General features: G+C 45.9%; 1 protein-coding gene, 1 long non-coding RNA gene and 2 other non-coding genes across 4 annotated transcripts in view; 3 read left to right on the top strand and 1 right to left on the bottom strand.

Annotated features, from left to right (window-relative positions):
* LOC137482541 (uncharacterized) overlaps positions 1–2,197 on the bottom strand; it is a 71,213-nt gene extending 69,016 nt beyond the window's left edge. Inside the window, exons 1-2 of the long non-coding RNA XR_011004119.1 lie at positions 1,818–2,197; positions 1,384–1,786 (exon numbers count right to left, since the gene is read on the bottom strand). This is a non-coding gene — a long non-coding RNA (uncharacterized lncRNA). The remainder of the gene's footprint in view (positions 1–1,383; positions 1,787–1,817) is intronic.
* Positions 2,198–6,454: 4,257 nt separating this feature from the next.
* RPSA (ribosomal protein SA) lies at positions 6,455–11,201 on the top strand. Its single transcript, XM_068204901.1, has 7 exons — positions 6,455–6,576; positions 6,816–6,983; positions 7,994–8,112; positions 9,361–9,606; positions 10,436–10,564; positions 10,794–10,962; positions 11,062–11,201. Exons 1-7 carry the CDS (start codon positions 6,507–6,509, stop codon positions 11,154–11,156), a joined length of 996 nt encoding a protein of 331 aa, XP_068061002.1. The 5' UTR covers positions 6,455–6,506; the 3' UTR covers positions 11,157–11,201.
* On the top strand, positions 8,686–8,843 carry LOC137465346 (small nucleolar RNA SNORA62/SNORA6 family). Its single transcript, XR_010994623.1, has one exon. It is a non-coding gene; the product is annotated as a small nucleolar RNA SNORA62/SNORA6 family (small nucleolar RNA).
* Positions 9,765–9,923, top strand: LOC137465352 (small nucleolar RNA SNORA62/SNORA6 family). The gene has a single exon (XR_010994624.1). It is a non-coding gene; the product is annotated as a small nucleolar RNA SNORA62/SNORA6 family (small nucleolar RNA).
* Positions 11,202–14,053: the final 2,852 nt, after the last annotated feature.

Raw genomic sequence — 14,053 nt, 5'->3', positions numbered from 1 at the left:
AAATATCTAGGGATATTGCAATTCACTTTAGAACCAGAGCACCTGTCTCTAAACATGAAGAGACGACACTGTAGCTGTATGAAAAACCATACAGTTACCTACCTGTTCATAAATTTTAGAGTGTATTTTGGGCAATCACTGCCTGCCCAGGCAAACTTCCTGAGCGCAAGAACAGAGGGGATGTGGATTGTTAAAGGTGTTCTTTACTGGATTTCAACTCCAAGAAGGCTTGATGACTGATGTAAAAGTTGAGGGAAGTGTAAGAGGACAGGCTAGAGGCTTGGAAAGTGCTGCCTGTTTTCAGACTCAGCCCATCTGTGAGGGGAGGTTGGTGCTCTCCAGTGCAGGAGTCTCCAAGAATGGTGGTGGAGGATTCTGTGTGTACATGTCTACATGTTAGCAACAGAGCACTGCATCAAATCAGGCATGTGGCACATTATTTGCTAAATCCTAAATGTGAACACCTGTTCCTTTCTTTTGCTGTTCCTTCTGCCCTTAGTGGCCCTTAGAACTTGTGAGACTGCATGAAACCATGGTAACTGCACATCCTGCTTGTTTGCTATCCTGAGCACTACTGACACAGAGCTGGAGAACCAAATCTAGGACTGCTGACCTGGCAGAATAAGGTGGCAATTAGATGAGTTACCTCATTCCCCTCTGTATGGGATCAAACCAACATTGTGCTGGGAGCCTGAATTAACTTGGTGTTTTATAAATCTGGCGTGTGAGTTGGATCTGTTGATCATCCTGGGCTGTGGTAACCATCCTGGGCAGTGTGTGGGGTCACCTGCAAGGTGCTTCTCACATATTTTGTTCCTGGTTTAGCAATGGCAAAGCAATGTGCAACTCGTGCAGACAGGAACTTAAGCTCTTAAAAATGAGGCAGGCAAGCAAAGAATGTGAGGTAATCTAGAATTAAGTAAGGTCCTCATCAGAAACCTGAATTTCAAGAACACTTTGTTGGCTTTTATGTCCCTGTACTCCTGCCTGGTCTAGTAGCAAAGGAAGAAGTAGAGAGTTTATTCCCATTTGTTAATGTTTTAAGGTCTGCTGTGGGATTTTTTGTTTGTTTTAAATCTGGAATCAGGCCTAAAGCAGTGTTAGCTTTTACTTTGGGAAAGTTTTTCCATTCTGCTTTGGTGCTTTGTTATTGGAGTAGAATGAAAAACTGTATGATTTTTGGCTTGTGGATTAACCTGGGCTCCTCTGGGTTTAAGAAATAGAGGATCTAAATTGCACTGTGTTTCATCTACCATGGGTGCTGCAAATCCAAAAGCTTATCTACCTTTGAGTTGGGGAGAATGAATTCTGTAGTGCAAGCTTGTTGTTTGTTTCTCTTTGTTATTTCTTTTGTCAGGTGTCATATATGGGGTAAGTCTGAACTTCTGCTTCACTCTGTCATGAAAGCTTTATCACATGGTCAGGCATAAGACTATTTCTCAGGTCTGATCCTTACTGTCCTTCATCCTTTTCATCTCTTCAAAAACATTCTGTTTCTGAAGTGATTTATTGAAGTTACTCCTTGATAGCTATAGCAAGTCAAGACAATCAAGTGCGTGGACTTGAAGTTTAGGTGTATTCCCCTTGAGGTTTAATGCTTCTACGTAACAACAGATTGTCACTGTACAGCCTAAAGGAAAAGTAAATCAAATAAAAGACCTGGACAGAGGTGCTTAATCACCTACCTGCATCACGCCAGCAATTCAACACTAGCAGTCTTGTCAGATAATCATTTACAAAGCCATCTTGGCTTGGATTCTGGAGACAGTGGTGTGCTCCCTCTGCACTTCGGGATTGCAGTTAGATCCCTCTTGCACTGACCTCTGTTGCTGGCAATGCACTGTTAGTGATCGTGCACTGTCTCTGCTTGCCCCTGCAGCTGTGGCTAAGAACACAGCTGGCTGCCATGTTGAGGCAGGCAGTGTTTAAGTGAGTTGTAAGGACACAAGAGAAATAGTCTGATTATTCATGCTTTAGAAACTTTATATTTCCATTATTCCTGTGTGATGATTGAGGGGGGTTTTTTGTTTTGGTTTTGTTGTTGTTGTTGTTTGGGTGTTTTTTTTTGTTTTTTTTTTCTCTCTTAAACAGAACTGGAGCTTTGGAACATTGCATAGCTTTGAGTATTGTGAGTGCTTATATGTCTGTATAAAATATTTATGTGAAAAGGTGTATTATATGTTTCTATTAAAAACTGGTTGCTAAAATTAAGGATGTAATTTCTCCAGTTTTCTTTTAAAAAACCCAAATAGACAAGCCCCAGGCTGATTAAATGCACAAGGGATTGGATGGAGTAGAGGCTTAAGAAGACAAAAGGAGTTTCCCAAGAGGACTTCTGCATGTGTTCAGAGCCCATAAAAGGCAAGGAATATTCTCTTTTTTCTGTGGTGTATAATATGCACAGGTTGTGCTAGTACAACTTAAATCAACTGCACTTAAATGGAAAAACCGGACAGCACTGGGGAATGTTGTGTTTTACACAGCTTCTTCTGCATGCCTGCTGTGTGTAAAGACAGATGGCTGTTGAATACCGGCACTAGCTGGTGAAATACCTGCCTTCAGGACAGTGGGGTTTTAAATTCTCTGGGGAGAAACTCCAGAGAGTTTTTAGTCTCCTGCTGATCAGGTTTTTGCTATGCAAGCAATCTGATCTCAGCAGGGGACCAGAAATGGTGCCTGGGACACAATTGTCTCCTGCAAGGCATAATGCAAGGGGATGCTGGATTGCTGGGATCTCCTCTTGCTGTCATGGTATGGTCCTGGGATTCAGTAGCAGGCAGATTGTGCTCAGCAAAACGTTGTTGATACTGAAATGTCCATCTTCCAGATGTGAAGATCCCAAGCCTTTTTTCTAGTTTACATAATACATTCTCACATGGAGCAATTTTCATGGAGGCTTATCTGTGTAAAACAGACCTACCAGACAGTGCTGAGGTGCAGCCTTGTGCCAGCTGAACCTGAATTGCTTGTGCAGGTTCCTGGTAGGAAGTTAGGCCTGGGATAGTGCCTGCTCCTGCTGCCTTGAAGAACCACCTCTGTAGTAGATGTTGCCATCCATGCTGCTGACAGCTGCCTCAGCTGTGAGAAGAGATAGCAGACAAGCTCCCTAACCCTTCTAGATGGTAGAAGGTGGGGAAGATTGAAAGTTTAAAGGCACTGTGGTTGTAACAAAACATTGAGTTACAGATCTCCCTTCCTCATTAAAAATGGGCAAACACTTTGCCTGCTTTTTTAATTTTAATGAGTTTTGTGCCACACATAAGCAGCGACGCCAGGACTGAGCAGAAAAAATTCCTCATCCCACACAGGCACATATATATGTGTACTCTTGTGAACTCCATGTGGGTTTCTTCAATATGCTTATCCCTTCTGGCTTTGGCGTTTATTTCAAAATAGCAGGCTGATTTTCTGCACTGCAGTTTCTTAATTTGTGATTTTATCACTGTAAAATGTTTTAGGAGTTTTTATCATAATGCATTAAGGAGTTTTAGTAAAAATGACAAAATCCCAGTAAGAGGTTAAAATGAGACCTCTGCAAGTTTTGTAGCAGGTGTTAGGCAATTCTAACTTTGTGCAACTAGAAATAAATTTGCCAAAGTATGTTTTCCCAAAACATGTAAGAAGTAATAACAAACCTTTGAAACACAAGCCAAAATGGAATTTACAAGGAAAGCACAGTAACATTAGTGCAGTTTCACTGAAAGTGGGTTATCTTCATAGTTCTTCTTTGCCATCTCCAGGGGTGCCACACCATCTCTTGGGTGACACCCACTGTCATGTTTGGTGGGGAAGATACTGCCTGAAAGGCTTTCTGCCTGAGCCTCTTCCCCAGACACACAGCCCAAGCGCCTCGTCGCAGGAGCTGTTCTGGCAGCACAGAACACCTCCTCTGCAGCCCTGTGAGGAGCCCTCTCTCCCAGCACTGGGGTCCTGGTACAGCCCCCTGCTCAGAGGCTTCTGGCCAGGGCTGCTGCTGTGCTGCAGCCTGGGCTGGCTCTCTGGGAGATACTCTTTCTGGGACTTTGTGACCATCCCAGGCACCTACTTGAGGTCCTCGGTAGCACCCAAAGGCTGGTGATATCTCTGTGATGCTTCTCTCTGCACCTACGGGCTCCAAGTCTCCTTGGCACTTCAGGAGGACCAGTGCCTCAAATCTGCCTTTCCTGGCTTTGCTTGCTGCAGAGCAAGGCAACTTCCAGGGGCTGCCCGCAGCTCTGCACGTAATTGTGTAACAGAGTTCAGTGTGAACTTTAGACCAGGGAAACCATGTCTAAAACGTGATAAGATAGATACACTTTCACCTAAGGGACATGTCCATTAGTAACAGATCTACTTCAAACTGCCTTATTACACAGATAAAAAATAAAGGTAAGCTTTCAGGTTATTTAAGGAAATAATTAGAAACGCTTTATTGTCAAGCTTCATCACCACTTTTCCAAGCCCTCTTGGGGGCTGTGGGCCTCATGGTCTACCAGAAAGGGCCCATAAGTGTAACAATAAAAAATAAATGAAGTATTAGTGATGCTAGAGGAGTCTATAACGCTTACCAGTGGCACTCTTTTGATAACATCATGCTTACTGCAATATTCAATACTTAATTTCCAATCATTATGTTCAAATACATTTTTAATACAGATGGGTTTCAATTGTGCAGAAGAGCTCGCCAGGCGAAATCTACCCACACCATGATGACATCACCACCACCTCTCCTCTTCCTTCCCAAGATAATATTCACCCTGCTCCTGTCTCCTTAGGAGGGACACAGTTTGTACGCAGCCCCATCAGGTCAGCTCTCACCATCCACAGTGCGCTTACCCAAGTGCCACAGATGTCTGTAATCTCTCAAGCAATAACAGTTCACACTACGGCTGAGGGCTCACTAACCTGTTGCTGAGTTTCATTTTACCTACTCTGTCACCGCCACGTGGCAAATGTTTGAATTACTCTCTTACAGCATATTCTAAAGCTGATTACTGGTAGTCTCGCTAATTAACACCATCTAATAAGCACGAAGAAAAGAAGGATAGAGAGCCATTTTCCAGGAGACAAAGAACATACATAAGACGATGTTGTAACCTGCTACTTGAGCAATTCTTCCCCAGAGTAACTCAGGGCTCAGGCATCGAAAAGGAGAGTTCAGGCCCAGTCACTCTGATGTGGTTATATGAGGTTAAAATAGAAGGGAGAAAACTAAAGTAGCACTGTTGTTAGAAAGAAGCGAAGATTAATTATCACTTGCAGAAGGCATTTGCAATAGTATTTCCACAGTCCAGAAACTGTCCAGAAATGTATGCAGATCTTGATGATAGCAAACATAGTAAAGTATCACTTTTTTTTCCTCTTTTTTTTCCAAGAAATTTCTTTCTCAGGTCTGTGTCTGAGAATAGGACAAGGAAGATGAGAAAGATGGTGAAGATTCTTAAATCTCATCACTTCCTGTGGTTTCTCAAAAGCAAACAACAAAAAAATCCCAAATCCAACAACACACACAAATCTGGGCAATTACCACAAAAATGTCTACTGCCGAAGAAGGATGAGTAAGTTTAGTGTCAGTTTCACCTGCTTTTACTGTCATTTCTGCAAAGGACAGGATCAGCCTTGGCTACCCAAGCTCTCCTTCCTGGTGCCAGAGCAGTGCCCCTGCAGGGAGGGGGAATGTGGGTGCAGGGAAGGTGCTGCAGCTCCTCTTCCCCCCACAGCAGGCAATTTAGAGCCTAGATATAATTCATCAAATAATCACCAGCCCCCTGAGAGCATATATTTCACTTTCAGCAGGAAGATGGAGTTGTAAAATGTTTAAAATAAATAATTGCTTTCTATTCACTTCAGGACCTCAAAAACAGCCTTGATGTTGCTTGGAGCACAAGCCTCAGGATGCTGTGCAGCAGCCCCAGACTGACGGAACCACAGAAATCAGTTCAGTTGGAAAAGGCCTCTCAGATCGTGGGGTCCAAGCCATGACCAAACACCACCCTGTCAACCGGACCTTGGCACTGAGTGCTTTGTCCAGTCTTTCCTTACACACTTCCCGGGACGGTGACTCCACCACTTCCCTGGGCGGCCCATTCCAAAGTCTAAAAACTCCTGTGAAGAAATTCCTCTTAACGTCCAACCTAAATCTCCCCTGGTGAAACTTAAGTACTCTAGTCCTGTCGCTGGTTGGCGGGGGCAAGATGCCGGCCCCCACCTGGCTACACCCTCCTTTCAGGCAGCTGTAGAGGGAGATAAGGCCAGCCCCGAGCCCCCTTTTGTCTGGGCTAAACACCCCCAGCTCCCTCAGCCGCTCCTCACAGGACTCACACTGCAGACCTTTCACCAGCACTTTTTCCCTTCTCTGGATTCGTAACGCCACAAATCCTACGAGCTTTTAGAACCAGTGTTGGGAAGGGTCCGGAAGAGCAGACGCCCGGCCCGGGGATCCCGGGGCGGCGCTCCCGGAGCGCGGCCCGCCCCCGCCGCCGCGCAGCCGCGCCCCCGAGGCGCCCCATTGGCTGGCGAGGCCATATATGCGCGTCAGGCGGGCGGGGGCCCTCTCTCGGCTCCGCGCCGCCCGGGCCTCCACACGGCGTTGTCAGCGTGAGTCGGGGCCGCCGGGCGGGGGGCGCGGGGCGGTTGGGGCCGCGTTCCCCGCCCTGCGATAACACCGGGGGGCACTGTGCCTCCCGCCGCACCGCCGGCGGCCGGGCCGGGCCGGGCCGAGCCGGGCCGCGGGGAAGGCCGAGGCCTGCCGCCTGCAGCGCGGGAGGCGGCCCAAGATGGCGGCCGGACCTCGTGGCGCGTCCCCGCCGGGCTGAGCCGGGTCCCTGTGTCCGCAGGTTCCCTGTCGTTGCTTCCCAAGGGAAACCCCACAATGTCCGGAGGCCTCGATGTCCTGCAGATGAAGGAGGAGGATGTCCTCAAATTCCTCGCTGCCGGGACCCACCTGGGAGGTACCAACCTCGACTTCCAGATGGAGCAGTACATCTACAAAAGGAAGAGCGATGGTAAACAGGCGGGATGGGTGGCCCGGGTTGGGCAGCTGGGATCTTGTGGGCACAACTGGGAGAAGCAGAAAAGTGCCAGTACTTGATCTCTTCAGCATGGTTTCTCCATGCCCTTTGCATATCAAACCGTGTTAACTCAAAGAAGTAGAATTAAATACTGTTTTTTGAACAATTTTTCTAGTTCTTGACTGTTTTAATCTTGGAATTTGGTAAATCAATCACAGCTGGTTTGGGTAATTTTGCTAGTTCTTTATTATAGTAACAAAATGGTTTTAGTGTCCCAGTAGTGATTTCTCCTTGTCCATCAATCTAAGCTGCCCTGTGTTAAAAGATTAGAACTCATTCCAGGGCTGGGTTTTTGATAATAGATGCTAAAAGCGTGTGACTTTAAAACCATAAGGGGAGAATTTTCTTTTGGATAGTTTTCCATTTGCTGGAATGAGACTAGAGTGTCATCGTTTCATAAATGACCCTGAGGTGCTGGAGCATGTATGGAGAAGGGCAGCAAAGCTTTTGGAAGGTCTAGAAGATGTAATGAGGAATGACTGAAGGAGCTGTGTTTGTTTAGTCTTGAGAAGAAGAAGCTCAGGGGGGATCTCACTGTTCTCTACAACTACCTGAAAGAAGGGGCCACGCTTTTGTGCCTGCCAGCAGTCTGAGGATCTGAGGAAGTGGCCCTAAGGTGAGACAAGGGAGATTCAGATGAGACAAGGGAGATTCAGATCCTTTTTTCAGATAATAGAAAAAAAATTTCACTGCTTGGGTGGTCAGATGGTGGAATAAGTTGCCCAGTTGCCTTTAAGGGGGACCTGATGTTATGGCTTAGAGGTTACAGTGGCAGTGCTGGGTGAACAGTTGGCTGAAATGATCTTGAACCTCTTCCAACTTTGATGATTGTATGCATTTTTGGAGTAACCACAGCCATGTGACAGGTTTAATAGCAGAGGAGTGCTGTCCTGTTTGAGGATCTTGTATTTGCTGCTTGCTTTAAAGCCTTTTGTTGCCAACAGGTATTTACATCATCAATCTGAAGAGGACCTGGGAAAAGCTGCTCCTGGCAGCTCGTGCCATTGTTGCCATTGAAAACCCAGCTGATGTGAGCGTCATTTCTTCCAGGAACACTGGACAGGTATGGACATCAGGAAGCCTGCAGTGTTGAGAGCAAGACTCCATTGCCTTGCATGCAGCATTGCCTGCCAGTGACAGTTTGGTGATAATAGGCAATAACACCAGTTTTAGTTATAGGAATGCTTTCTATAAACGTGGTTTTTGTGTTGCACTTGGCAGCTTAAAACAGGTGAGAAACCCCCTCCCCATTTCAGGGCATTTGCTAACTTGGTTTTCTTCCATATCCTTTGTCCTGTTGGATTTCTGTCATATAGTAGTCAATTATGGTGGCCCCTTCCTCCCAGAGCTACTGTGTGTAATTGGCACTGATTTTCTGGGGACAGTAAGCAACTGATAAGAAAATTGTCAAAGAAGAGATTTGTTATTGAGCAAGGTATAGTAACTGGTATATTTGTGATTTTGACTCTTAAATTTTTAGCACAAAATCGTTCTGTTGTAGAAGATGATAACCTTTAATTGGTTACTGCTGTTTGTGAGGTTAGTTTGTTTAGGTAACTGCAGGTGGGGCCACAGACGTTTAGGGAGATTCAGGGGTGGATTTCTGCAGGAAAAGCTTGGTATCCCGTGGGCTTGATGTGCACACTATTAAAGCTTGATGCTGAGGTCAGTTTCTGGCCAATGAGCTCTCAAGTGTCGGAAGTGTGCGACAGCAAAGGTTGGCAGGGTTTTCGCTAACGCCAGGAGAGGGGCTCCCTCTAGGATTGGAGTTTGATAGTAGGCCCTGCCATATGCCTGACAAGTCGGAAGCTGTTGGAATTGAGTAAGAACTGCCAACTGCAATTTCAATGGACACAGCTACAATTTGTGTATATTTATTGCTGAGTTTTTATGTAGTTCCTTGAAGTTCCTGGATTAAGAAAAGATGGAGAAATAATGGAAGAAAACGTGCTTTGCTTTTTTTGTAAGCTTTTTATTTAATTCCCCCTTCCGTGATTTGATTATGAGAGTTTGGAGTAGAGCTTGCCAGTGATTTGAGGGGAAGAGAAGGCTTTTTTCCATGTCCTGACTTACTGCTTTGCTGGTGGGTATGGTCTTTTAAACTCAAGGTGTAACTTTTTTCAATAACATTTTAATTTTGTCTCCTTCTGAGGTGGTGAGCCCTGGTTTCACAGGAATGGAAACAAAAATAGTTCAGTGAAATTTCGTGCACGTTTACTGGCAGTGCCTGGGTGACCTGGCTGAAATGCACTTTCCCGGCTTGGTTGAAATGCAATTTTCCTGCCTCACCTTTGCTGTGTCCCTTTTGCAGCGTGCGGTTCTGAAGTTTGCTGCTGCCACTGGGGCTACTCCTATTGCCGGGCGTTTCACTCCTGGCACCTTCACAAACCAGATCCAAGCAGCTTTCCGTGAGCCACGGCTCCTGGTGGTTACGGACCCGCGGGCCGATCACCAGCCGCTGACAGAGGCATCCTACGTCAACATCCCCACCATTGCCCTGTGCAACACCGACTCCCCGCTGCGCTACGTGGATATCGCTATTCCCTGCAATAACAAGGTAACACTTCGTGTGGCATTCCAGGCAGCTTCCTCTGGAGTGTGCCATAGGCTTCCGAGATGGATGCTTTCTGCAAGGGAGGGTTGACTTGTGTCTCACGTGTATCTTGGGGGATGAGCTAATTAATCTCTTGCACCTGGGTGGGGAGGAGAAAATAAACTGCACACAGTTGGAGCTTGGAGCTGAGGCTGGTTTCTGGCCAAGGAACTCTCAAGCGTAGGACGTGTGCTATAGTAACCTGGCAGGATTTTTCGCTGACGCCATGAGGGTCTTTGTGACCCAATGAGTGGAGTTTGATAGTCATTCTTGCCACAGATCATGAATATGAATGAAAGATAATACAAACTGATGGAGAAACTGCTCTGAGACATTACCTTGCCAGAAATCACCTGAAAGGTAAAGTCTGGGAAGATGAGGATCTATCTTAGATCTCTGTCTAGATGTTGGTCACCAAAACAAGTGTAGGCCACATGTGAGGATGTGTGTAAGCTTTGTTTATTTTGTCAAGCTTTCAATTTCTTCATTGTTGAATATGTGGTGAACATCATCCCTTGTCCTTTGGATGAAACTCACATGAGCAACATGAAATTTTGTGACAGAGTTACTGCAGGCCGTATTGTAATGGCATCATGATTTCTGCAGAGACCTGAAAATGTCACCGGGAACTCGAAAAATTGCCCTTTTTTTGAGTTCAGGTATTTAAGTCTGGCATTGGCAAATAATGTCTTTCACCAAGCACGAGCCTTGGATGGGGTACAAATAAGTCTTTTGCTCTTTCTGCAAAGGTTTAGCTTTACAGCCAACTCTTATATAATTTCTGCTGTTCCAGGGAGCCCACTCAGTGGGCCTCATGTGGTGGATGCTGGCTCGGGAGGTCCTGCGCATGCGTGGCACCATCTCCCGTGAGCACCCATGGGAAGTCATGCCTGACTTGTACTTCTACAGGGATCCTGAGGAGGTAGGAATCCTCATGGCAGGGATTGTGTCTGTCTGGGATGTTCTCCTATCTCATGGTACCATGTGTCTGCATTCAAGGACAGGTTTTGCTAATGTAACGATGGCACTTTACACTCTACTGTGGTGGTTGGTTGTATTGCTAGTTGGTGCCTGTTGTCTGATACTTGATAGTAAGGGTTGTGTTCTGGGATGTGTTCCTGGGAGACTCAGGCTGGGCTCTTCCATTGCAGATTGAAAAGGAGGAGCAGGCAGCTGCTGAGAAAGCAGTCACGAAGGAGGAATTCCAGACTGAATGGACAGCCCCGGCACCTGAATTCACTGCTCCTCCTCAGCCTGAGGTTGCAGATTGGTCTGAGGGAGTGCAGGTCCCATCTGTGCCCATCCAGCAGTTCCCCACAGGTCAGTTTGGGGGTTGTCTGTGGGAAGGAGTGGGGGGGTCTTATGGTGGGTGGAAGGAGCCCGGGGAGCACTTAAGTCTTGTTGTGTTTGTGATTGCAGAGGACTGGAGTGCCCAGCCTGCCACTGAGGACTGGTCAGCGGCTCCCACTGCCCAGGCTACTGAGTGGGTTGGCACTGCCACGGAATGGTCTTAACTTCAGCCCTGCTGTACTGTGAGAGAAATAAAGGCTGGTTTAGTACGTGCTGTGGTTTGTAAAGTTGTTGGCTGTTGACACGTGGGCAGCATGGGGCATGGTCCTCAGGCAAGAGTGGGAGTGCCTGTTACACCCTGTTAAATGGAGCTGGGGGGCTGTGGGCTTTGTCCCTGCCTGCAGCAGCTCACTGGGCTGTCCCTCCTGCCTTCCCTGGCTCCGTCCCAGTGAGGAGGCAGCAGTGTGTGTGCTCACGTGAAAGGACGTGGCGAGGCTGTGTGGAGCAGTTTGCTTTTGTTTTTTCTTTTTTTATAGCAGCCCATCTGGGTTCAAACAAATGGGCTGGTTTTGTTGCTCTGCCTGGGGTTTCACAAGTTTGCAGGGTGAGCATGGTTCTGTGACCAGGTGTGGGAGGTAGCCTTACTGAACAGTGTGGTGAACACAGCCCTTGAGTTGGGAGCTGCTCCGCTTGATGGAATCCCAGCTTTAGCATCAGTATTGCAAGCTCCTTCCTCAAAAATACTGCAGCAATCTTTGGGAAAAAACACCATATTCATCTGCTTTAGTTCTTGAGGATTATATTGCTGTGATTATTAGCTATAATGGGAGGTGGTAGACCCTTCACCAAGAGAAATGGGGTTTTGCTTGTTGGAGGCGAAGATTGTTCAGATTGGATCCTTTTTTCCATATTGGTGTGGTCGCAGATGCTCCTTTTTGTACCTTCAGCACTGCCAATCAACCTGTAAAGAACATTTTCTGTTGGTGCATGTGTTCATTTTATTTTACTGTAATAGTGCATATTAGCAGTAAAAAAATCTAAAGCAAGTTATGCATATTATTGCACAGTATCTGTCCAAAGAAGACTGATCTTTCTTCCTCTTGTCTTTACCTACTACATGCAAGATGACTAAATGTTTTGTTAATAATGAACAGCATTTAGTGGAGAGGTAGGTGAGCACTTCACCATTTATTCCTGAAAGAGCTCACCCTGCTCTGTTTGTTGACTGTTCTTCAGAAGTGTGCTTGCAGGTACATCCCCTGGTACTTTCCAGAATCTAGCAGGGGGAGGCTCTTTCCTGCCACCTGCAGTCTGTCACTTGTGTGTCAGGGTGTGTTGAGAGCCTGGTCATTTTGGGACTATGTACCTGCTGATTGACTCCCCAGATCTGAGATTGTCCCAAAAGATCTGTTGGCCTGGACTTTTTTTTCACTCTGCCAAAAAAAATTTTCAAACTTGGAGCACAGTCCTACCCCTTGGTACACTGAATCTCTGCTGTTACTGTTGCTATTTCACCGATGTCCCTTTTCTTTATCCATTGTGTAACTTCTTTCATGCGAGTGTGTTCCTGTTAATGAGTACGTAGAAGTCATCAGACAGCTCCTGTGTGGGTGATGGTGCTGTTTTAAATCAATTGGTTATGAGTAATTGCTGCTGAAATATTCCTGGCATGTTACTGCAATGTGGTTGTTTTCATGTAAGTATTTCCTAAAGTATCACTTTGACTTTCATGATTCTCATTCTTCGAACTGAGGACTGGCAGTGACAGGTGGATTTGCACAGCCCGGTCAGGAGACAGATCTCTGCATGTGGGTTCAGAATCACCTTGTTGGGGTAATGGGTAGAGTGGGAGGGCTCATTTGCCTGCAGCACTGCAGAGGGGATAAATGGCAGCCTTTTAGGAAAGGAGGCAGCCTTGGCTGTGACAGCAGAGGACTCATGGCAGGAGGGGTATGATCCTCAGCATGCCAGAAGAACAGGGTGGCACAGGAGTGGAGACAGCAGCAGAGATGTAGCAAAAGATCCTGTGTCTGCCAGAGCTTCCCCTGTGGTGAATACCTGCCAGATGTAATCTTTTGAGACAGTGTAGAGGAACAGGGAGAGGAGGTAGGAGCAAATCCTTGAGACACTGGCTTGTTCATGATTGTGATTTTTTTTGTTTTCTTTTGGTTTTTTTTTCCTTCTTTTTTTTTTTTTTTTTTTTTTTTTTTTTTTTTTTTTTTTTTTTTTTTTTTTTTTTTTGGTAAGTGCAGTGTTTTGATGTTAAATAAGAAGATCAAAGAGCTTGTAACTGTTGTTCTGGATTGATCTGACTTGACCCAAAATGGCTTAGGCAGAGGTCTCCGCATAGTGGCAATTTCCATTGAGGTTCATGGTAGTGCTTCCTTTCTGTGTGGCCTTCTCTTTGTATTTGATTTGGGTTAATGGAACTAGGTTGAATGGGGCTAGATGAGCTTCTTAGGATAGCTTTCTTCCAGAGTTGGTCTCAACGGGAGCTGGCTGGAGTTTCTGGGGCATTGTAGAACCTCTCTGGACAAATGAACTTTTGCAGTCCTTGCCAATAGGGTACTGTGTGATCTGTGAATGTCTAATACATACAGGATTTCCAGTTCCCTCCCTAATTTATATGCCACCATTCACAGATGTTCCTCTTCCTCTCCAGTCACTTCTTTGCCTAAATAATCATGATATTTTTAGTACCCACGTATTGTCAGATTACACCAAAGTTTTTCTTTTGCAGGAAGCAAAGAATTTTGTGCATAGCTGAAGAGATTCATCTGTCTGCTTAAATACAGGCTGAAAAAATGTTCCATTCTTTGCATCTGTAGTCTGTTTTGCTTTGTGAAACTGAAAATGGCTATAGGATGTTTGATGCTGACTTCCAGGAGTAGTATGGTATATTCATATTGTGAGCCTGTTTATTCAATTGGTGCGCTGTGTAAGTATGTAAAGTAAACTGAGATGTGTGTGATGAATTCACCTCACTGCTCCTCTTAGGAGGCTTCTTCCCCACCCAGGACTGTGAGCATGTAGCATGCAGTTGGAGTGGATCTTGTACCAATTTTTTTTCTTGGATTACTGGCATCTTGATGCAGATAGACTCTACATGGACTAAAGCACG

The sequence above is a fragment of the Anomalospiza imberbis genome, chromosome 1 (assembly GCF_031753505.1).
Source record: "Anomalospiza imberbis isolate Cuckoo-Finch-1a 21T00152 chromosome 1, ASM3175350v1, whole genome shotgun sequence".
Classification (NCBI taxonomy): Eukaryota; Metazoa; Chordata; class Aves; order Passeriformes; family Viduidae; genus Anomalospiza; species Anomalospiza imberbis.
Note: the sequence above shows the minus strand (reverse complement) of the source record. Positions and strands in the feature narration are given on the sequence as shown.